The sequence below is a fragment of the Procambarus clarkii genome, chromosome 41 (genome assembly GCF_040958095.1).
Source record: "Procambarus clarkii isolate CNS0578487 chromosome 41, FALCON_Pclarkii_2.0, whole genome shotgun sequence".
Classification (NCBI taxonomy): Eukaryota; Metazoa; Arthropoda; class Malacostraca; order Decapoda; family Cambaridae; genus Procambarus; species Procambarus clarkii.
The window spans coordinates 27,644,096-27,653,292 of record NC_091190.1 but is presented as its reverse complement, the minus strand read 5'-3'; the positions used below and the strand labels follow the sequence as shown (position 1 = coordinate 27,653,292).

Here is a 9,197-nt window from a genome sequence, read left to right as displayed (position 1 = left end):
TTGGACCTGTATTGTTCCTGATATATGTAAATAATCTCCCAGAGGGAATAGACTCGTTCCTCTCAATGTTTGCTGATGATGCAAAAATTATGAGGAGGATTAAGACAGAGGAAGATAGTACGAGGCTACAAGAAGACCTAAATAAACTGAAGGAATGGTCCAACAAATGGCTACTAAAGCTCAACCCAAGTAAGTGTAAGGTAATGAAAGTAGGTGGAGGAAATAGGACAGACACTGGATATCGAATGGGAGATGAAGTCCTTCACGAAACAGACAAGGAGAAAGGAGATCTAGGAGTTGATATCACACAAAACCTATCTCCTGAAGCCTACATCAAAAGAATAACATCGGCGGCATATGCGAGGCTGGCTAACATCAGAACTGCCTTCAGGAACCTGTGTAAGGAATCATTCAGAATCTTGTACACAACATATGTAAGACCAATCCTGGAGTATGCTGCCCCAGCATGGAGCCCGTACCTTGTCAAGCACAAGACGAAGCTGGAAAAAGTTCAGAGGTATGCCACTAAGCTGGTCCCAGAACTAAGAGGCATGACTTACGAGGAAAGGCTGAGGGAACTGCACCTCACGTCGCTGGGAGACAAGAGCTCGGGGAGACATGATCACCACACACAAAATTCTCATGGGAATGGACAGGGTAGACAGGGATGAATTACTTAACACTGGTTCTACGCGAACTAAGGGGACACAGGTGGAAGCTGAGTACCCAAATAAGCCACAGAGACATTAGAAAGAACTTTTCAGTGTCAGAGTAGTTAGTAAATGCATTAGGCCAGTGATGTGGTGGAGGCTGACTCCATACACAGTTTCAAATGTAGATATGATAGAGCCCAGTAAGCTCAAGAATCTATACACCAGTTGATTGACGGTTGTGAGGCGGGACCAAAGAGCCAGAGCTCAACCCCCGCAAACACAATTAGGCGAGTACCCCCCCCCCCCCAGCCTTCACATGGAAGCAGTGGGGGAGGTGAGAGAGAGTAAGAATCATGATATAGCAAGATAAAAAGGAAGAGGGGGGGGGGGGGAAGGGAAGAGAAATGATAGAACAGAATAATCACTTTCCTTCCAAATTAACACTAATCGTTACGAAGCTTGTATTTCATAGACGTTCGTCTCGAGGCCCCTTTAGCAATTGATCTATCAATCTATTAGTTTATCACTATTACTCCATCGATTAATTTATTTACCCATCTATTAATTAATATACCAACTTATTAATTTATATGCCCATTTTAATTTATGTACTCATTTACTAATTTATATATCCATTTATTAATTTATGTGCCCATTTATTAATTTATATACCCATTTTAATTTATATACCCATTTTAATTTATATACCCATTTTAATTTATATACCCATTTACAAATTTATATATCCATTTATTAATTTATGTACCCATTTATTAATGTACGTAAATTATTGGGACCGTCTCAAACCTCTCAAAACGTTCTCTCTGGAAAGGAGAGGAGAGAAGTTTCACATAACACACACATGGAAGATACTGGAGGACCAGGTACTAAATTTACACAGTAGAATAACAACACATTGGAGCGAAAGATACGGAAGGAAATGCAGAGTAGAACCAGTGAGGAGTAGAGGTGCCAGAGACACAATCAGAGAACACTGTCTGAACATCAGAGGGTCCACAGCTGTTCAACACCCTCCCAGCAAGCAGTAGAAATATTACCGGAACAAACGTGGTCCTTAAGGAAAATTCTGACACTATTTTGCAAGAAGTGCCGGACTAAGCGGGCTGTGGTGGATATGTGGGCCTGCGGGCCGCGCCAAGCAACAGCCTGGTGGACCAAACTCTCACAAGTCAAGCCTGGCCTCGGGCCGGGCTTGACTTGTGACAGTTTGGTCCACCAGGCTGTTGCTTGGAGCAGCCCGCAGGCCCACATACCCACCACAGCCCGGTTGGTCCGGCACTTCTTGGAGAAAATTATCTACTTTTCTCTTGAAGATGTCCACGGTTGTTCCGGCAATATTTCTTATGCTTGCTGGGAGGACGTTGAACAACCGTCGACCTCTGATGTTTATACAGTGTTCTCTGATTGTGCCTATGGCACCTCTGCTCTTCACTGGTTCTATTCTGCATTTTCTTCCAAATAACAGTATGTTGTTATTTTACTGTGTAGATTTGGTACCTGACCCTCCAGTATCTGTCTTCTGTATCTGTATGTTATTTGATATCTTTCTCGTCTCCTTTCTAGTGAGTACATTTGGATTTCTTTTGAGACGATCCCAATAATTTAGGTGCTTTATCGCGTCTATGTATGCCGTATATGTTCTCTGTATTCCCTCTATTTCATAAATCTCTCCCGCTCTGAAGGGGGAAGTGAGTACTGAGCAGTACTCAAGACGGGACAACACAAGTGACTTGTATAGTACAACCATTGTGATGGGATCCCTGGATTTGAAAGTTCTCGTAATCCATCCGATCATTTTTCTGGCTGACGCAATATTTGCTTGGTTATGCTCCCTAAACGTTAGGTCGTCAGACATCATTATTCCCAAATCCTTTACATGCTGCTTTCCTATTATGGTCAGATTTGATTGTGTCTTGACCCATGTTTAAGGTTCTCATTTTGACCGTACCTGAGTACCTGGAATTTATTACTGTTAAAAGCATGTTATTTTCTGCTGCCCAGTCGAAAACTTTATTAATGTCTGCTTTAAGTTTTTCAGTATTGAGTATTTTCAGTATTTTTCAGTTTTGAGTATTGATCTGTCCTTCGTACAGATATATATACTGTGCGGGGGTTCTAATACTTAACATCTTGAAGTTTTTCAATGTCTTCGGCAGAGGTAATTTTCATGCTGATTTTTGTGCCATCTGCAATAATACGAAGCTGTGACATGTATTTTTATCTATATCTGATATGAGAATAAGGAAAGTATGTTACATGTCTATGTCGTGTCCCGTCTATCACCTCTTTTCCTTGATTTTCAGCCTTTCCTCATTCCCGTTGCAAACTTCTGTACCTTTTCAAGTTTTCTGATGAGCATTTTGGGACGGGGGCTTCACGATGGAGCTGCATACTCTAGGACCAGCTAGGTCTTCTCGCAGTCTCTTGTAGTCGTCCTCTGTATATTGGCATCATCGGCAAACATTGAGACGAGTCTATACCTTCTGGAAGATAGTCTACATACATGAGGAACAGGAGAGGTCTCCGTACAGAGCCCTGTGGGGCTCCGCCCCTGACATCTCGCTATTCTGAGATCTTCACACCCCCCCCCCCCACACCCCCCCTCACTGTAGCACTTATTCTTTCTCTACTCTGTTACCGACTCACTCACTCACACTCACACTCTCACTCTCACTCTCACTCACTCACTCTCACTCTGGGCTGGGGGAGGGGACAGCTTGAGTACACCGCCATAAAGACTGCGGTCTCTCCTTGGTCGCCGGCTCACCACCAACTGTCCGGAGCCGTCACACACTCTCCCGGAAACCAAGGTTGACAGCTTGTTTTCCTGGGTCTCCTCCAAGTAGTGAAGTGCCCCCCCCCCCCAGACCTAACTACCAGCCACCACTCCCGGCTCCCTCGGGGGGCACCTCTCTAACAGCTTCTCCCTTAACACATCTCTGTCAAATGGCTGGTAAACACAGCCCTCTTGAACACATCCTTACTTAGAGACCTGATATACACGCAGCCCTTCCGAAACACATCCCCATCACATGATTGGTACCCCCCCCCCACACACATACACTACGACTACGCAGTTCACATATTTGGCAGTCTTGTGAACACACTAAGAAAAAAGTTCAAATATTGTGGCTGACCAAATGAACATTCCCGCAATCATTACCTGTTCAAAACGTGTTTTCAGCCCTCTAGCGTTCAACTCAGGTAAGTTTATGTAGGGCAGACGTAAATCTGTGTGTCTATGTATTTACGTATGTAAAGCATTAGCATTTTAAAAGCACTACAATCACCTTCTGTGGTTGTTCAATAAATCACTGAACTATATGTTTAACACATCTCTAACCCTGTCCATGGAGGACAGAAGAAAATGTATATATGCTGGTTAGCATTGTAAATGTGTGGCCACGTCTGTGGTAGAAAATAATAATAATAATAAAAAAAACATGTAAGTGTAAAGTAATGGCATCTCAAAGTGACTGATAAATACCACTACTTCAAAAAAAAATAAATAAATACTAATAAAATAAAACCGATTAATAAACAATAACTTCGACCAATTAAAATGCGTTTTACTAAGAATATTTTTGTACGTATGTCCTCTCCTAATTACAAAATACTAAGACAAAGCTAATGCTTTTCAAGGTGATTATGTATACCATGTATATTCCTCTAACGTCCAGGGGCTTATGTATATTACAAATGTATTTGTTACGAACTCTTCCGTAACTGGCTGCTTTTAAAACTCTATGATCCCAACTCAAGTTCAGAGGTCCCCTAACCTTGGTGAAGATGTCGTGTAAATATTTAAGGCAAGGAATACAATTACACATAAAACTAACCGTTCTTATCATCTATAGTCACTACTATATACAACACACTACTAGAAGGTCCTTCAAGAACGTCACTAGCCCTCACGCTAGCTAGCTTCAAAGATGGCGGACACTATACGTCTCTAACGAGGTCTTTAACGCAACACTAGTCCACATGCTAGCTACAGTTAGGGTGACGGCACCCCCCCCCCCCCTCCTTAGCGCATTAGCTAGTATGCTCATCCAGGGAATGAGCCCTCAACCCTCAACTAGCCCCACTGGCTAGTACCTTCCAATAGTGAAGTCCGCATCACTCAACTAGCCTCACTGGCTAAGTCTTCTTAAGGTCGACCAAAGTACTCCTTCACTTTCCCGGCTTCACTGATATCCGTCGCCTGTCCCTGGAAGCACGTCACCTCCCAGCACAGCCGACTAGAAGACCGGAAACTACGATTAATGAGAGGGTCAACTGTTATAGTTCGGAACCTGGATCATAGATGGCGCCGAGGTCCGTCACAGTATTCCATATTTATTTCTTGAACTTTCAAGACTGATGCATAAAACACATAATTACATGTGTTTCTCTAACGTCCATTGCTGACGATTACAGAAATATACAAGATGTCTATTGCTCATACTTCCATAAGTATATTGGGTATAATACTGTGCTTGCTGGTGGTTGATGCGCTCGAATGTCTGTATCTGTCTGTCTGCAGAGTTTAAGGCCAGACGTTTGGGGCCAGCCTCACCCAAATTGGCAGAGGGAATGGACTGGGGTCCGGGATGAACATAGGCTGGTCGGTGTTGCCATAATTCAAAAGGGAAGAGCGTGCCAGGATCATATTCAGACCCCCACCACGATTTTTAGCACTACCCGCCGGCTACACAGCTAAATATTTTGTAGAATGTGTGTGTGTGTGTGTGTGTGTGTGTGTGTGTGTGTGTGTGTGTGTGTGTGTGTGTGTGTGTGTGTGTGTGTGTGTGTGTGTGTGTGTGTGTGCGCGCTCACCTATTTATGCTTGCGGGGGTTGAGCTTTGGCTTTTTGGTCCCGCCTCTCAACTGTCAATCAACTGATGTACAGGTTCCTGAGCCTACTGGGCTCTGTCATATCTACACTTGAAACTGTGTATGGAGTCAGCCTCCACCACATCACTTCCTAATGCATTCCATTTGTCAACCACTCTGACACTAAAAAAATCTTTTTAATATATCTGTGGCTCATTTGGGCACTCAGTTTCCACCTGTGTCCCCTTGTGCGTGTGCCCCTTGTGTTAAATAGCCTGTCTTTATGTACCTTGTCAATTCCTGAGAATCTTGTACGTGGTGATCATGTCCCCCTAACTCTTCTGTCTTCCAGCGAAGTGAGGTTTAATTCCAGTAGTCTCTCCTCGTAGCTCATACCTCTCAGCTCGGGTACTAGTCTGGTGGCAAACCTTTGAACCTTTTCCAGTTTAGTCTTATGCTTCACTAGATATGGACTCCATGCTGGGGCTGCATACTCCAGGATTGGTCTGACATATGTGGTATACAAAGTTCTGAATGATTCCTTACACTAGTGTCTAAATGCCGTTCTTATGTTAGCCAACCTGGCATATGCAGCTGATGTTATCCTCTTGATATGGGCGTCAGGGGACAGGTCTGGCGTGATATCAACCCCCAAGTCTTTTTCTCTCTCTGATTCTTAAAGAATTTCATCTCCGAAATGATACCTTGTAACTGGCCTCCTGCTCCCTACACCTATCTTCTTTACATTATATTTGCTTGAGTTAAACTCTAGCAACCATTTGTTCGACCATTCCTGCAGGTCTTCATTGTCTAGGTCTTCTTGAAGTGTGTGTGTGTGTCTGTGTGTGTGTGTGTGTGTGTGTGTGTGTGTGTGTGTGTGTGTGTGTGTGTGTGTGTGTGTGTGTGTGTGTGTGTGTGTGTGTTTGCGTGTGTTTATGTCTGAATGTATTGATTTAAAACACAAGAATTTAATCCAGTTTTCGAACATTGATTTCAAGTCTTTAATACATAATCTAATCTACTGTCGTCAGTATAGAACTTAATTATAAATCTTCTACAGTCACATAATTAATATAGCGAGATGACTGACTGCGACATGAATAATGACTTGACGTGTTGCGGTAATTACATGTTTTAGTGGGTTTGTGTCACCTCAGAAATTGTTACAATATATATTGTTGTTTCTTGTAATGGACAGGAGTTATAGCTGTGATCAGCCCGTCCTGTGGCTGATCCCTGTCTGTCTGTCTGTCTGTCTGTCTGTCTGTCTCTCTCTCTCTCTCTCTCTCTCGTCTCTCTCTCTCTCTCTCTCTCTCTCTCTCTCTCTCTCTCTCTCTCTGTTAGCACCTCCTCCAACTCATCAGGTGGCATTAGCGGTATGAGGGAGTGGCTTTGAGTGCCGCCAAGTGCCGCCGCCAAAGCTTGGCACTCGACACCAACGAGAAGGCTTCACGGTTGGGTTACTTATCCAAACACTCCGAGTAGTGCTGTGTCAACACTCCACTTAGGAAGAACCTCTCCTTTTCCCTGACTGATTTATAGCCCTCGGACGCTCCAGAATGTCACTTTAGGCGCGTATATGAAGACTTTCATTTGAGAAATAATCATGTGCCATATTGCCATTCAACAGGTTGCCATATTGGACGTGTGCGTAAAGGTTCGCGGAAATAAAACGCCGCGAAACTTTACCCCCCTACACCAGCGCCCTCTCTAAACAAGGTAACCTGATCCCAAACTCATCACAGCGGATTTGACTCTCTTCTGTTAGAGTTCGATCTGTCAGCCTCGTGGTTTGATCCTGTAAGTTTGGCTCTTACGCTGCTGCTCCGTCAGGGCGAATATTGGCCGGCAGGCGGCGTTGAGGGTGAGGTAGGATTGGCAACATGGCGCGGGATGACAGTAGATTAGAGAGATTAGGAGCGCTAGTGAGGATTGTTCTCTGGCTGTTGATGGGGAGCGGTGATGGTGGTGTGTCTCTTGGGGCCACGGAGGGCCTACACACACACACACACACACACACACACACACACACACACACACACACACACAAAGGGATCACATTTTATTAGCGTAATTAACGCCAGTTGTTCCTCATTGTTCCTCATTTTGGGAGCCGGTCGGCCGAGCGGACAGCACGCTGGACTTGTGATCCTGTGGTCCTGGGTTCGATCCCAGGCGCCGGCGAGAAACATTGGGCAGAGTTTCTTTCACCCTATGCCCCTGTTACCTAGCAGTAAAATAGGTACCTGGGTGTTAGTCAGCTGTCACGGGCTGCTTCCTGGGGGTGGAGGCCTGGTCGAGGACCGGGCCGCGGGGACACTAAAAAAAGCCCCGAAATCATCTCAAGATAACCTCATTAATGCATACAAAATAGAGAAATTGGCCCAGAATTCATAAAGGATTTAAGCATCGTATTACGAAACCTATACATCTCGTCTCAATCACGGGGTTATATTTACTAAACAGTTTACCGCCGAAGCGCTGCGAGGTTGTGTTTTTATCAATAACTCCGGGTTGTGATGTTTCCAAACTATTAAATTGGATAACAAAGCTAAATAACGCCGCCATCATTACTGAAAGATGAACAGGAATCAAATTTGGATAAATCTTTTATCAAGTGCTTGATAAATCACAGCCCCCCTGGTGTACGTTATCAAGCCCAGCCTTGGTAACGCGTGAGGACGTTACCAAGCCTTGGTAACGCGTCTGGACATTACCATGCCTTGGTAACGCGTCTGGACATTACCAAGCCTTGGTAACGCGTCTGGACGTTACCAAGCCTTGGTAACGCGTCTGGACATTACCAAGCCTTGGTAACGCGTCTGGACGTTACCAAGCCTTGGTAACGCGTCTGGACGTTGGCTGGATGCCCACGGGAGCAGCACTCACCTATCAGTACCTGCCTGAACTGTGACTACGGGTAAGTGAGCTCTAGCTCTTCGTCCCCCGACTACTGGCCTTGTTGTACCTGCTGTGTTGTAATTTAACTGTGTGTGTGTGTGTGTGTGCGCGCGCGCGCGCGCGTGTGTGTGTGTGTGTGTGTGTACTCACCTATATGTACTCACCTATATGTGCTTACAGGATCGAGCATTGACTCTTGGATCCCGCCTTTCTAGCTATCGGTTGTTTACAGCAATGACTCCTGTCCCATTTCCCTATCATACCTAGTTTTAAAAGTATGAATAGTATTTGCTTCCACAACCTGTTCCCCAAGTGCATTCCATTTTTCTACTACTCTCACGCTAAAAGAAAACTTCCTAACATCTCTGTGACTCATCTGAGTTTCCAGTTTCCACCTATGTCCCCTCGTTCTGTTATTATTACGTGTGAACATTTCATCTATTCATATATGTGTGTGTGTGTGTGTGTGTGTGTGTGTGTGTGTGTGTGTGTGTGTGTGTGTGTGTGTGTGTGTGTGTGTGTGTGTGTGTGAGAGAGAGAGAGAGAGAGAGAGAGAGAGAGAGAGAGAGAGAGAGAGAGAGAGAGAGAGAGAGAGAGAAAGAGAAAGAGAAAGAGAGAGAGAGAGAGAGAGAGAAATGTATGGTATGTGGTATTTATGTTGCCTGGCTTAAATTGTCCGTGTCTGGTCACAAAACACAATTTAACATGTTACTCCCACTTTGCCACTCACCGCCCCCCCCTTATTTTGCCACTCACCGCCCCCCCTACTTTGCCACTCACCGCCCCCCCCCTACTTTGCCACTCCTC

General features: G+C 44.7%; 1 protein-coding gene across 1 annotated transcript in view; it reads right to left on the bottom strand.

Moving 5' to 3' along the window:
- Positions 1–2,789: 2,789 nt before the first annotated feature.
- LOC138373223 (proteoglycan 4-like) overlaps positions 2,790–9,197 on the bottom strand; it is a 38,576-nt gene continuing 32,168 nt past the window's right edge. The window contains exon 3 of the mRNA XM_069339260.1: positions 2,790–2,876. Coding sequence (XP_069195361.1) covers positions 2,790–2,876 — 87 coding nt within the window. The remainder of the gene's footprint in view (positions 2,877–9,197) is intronic.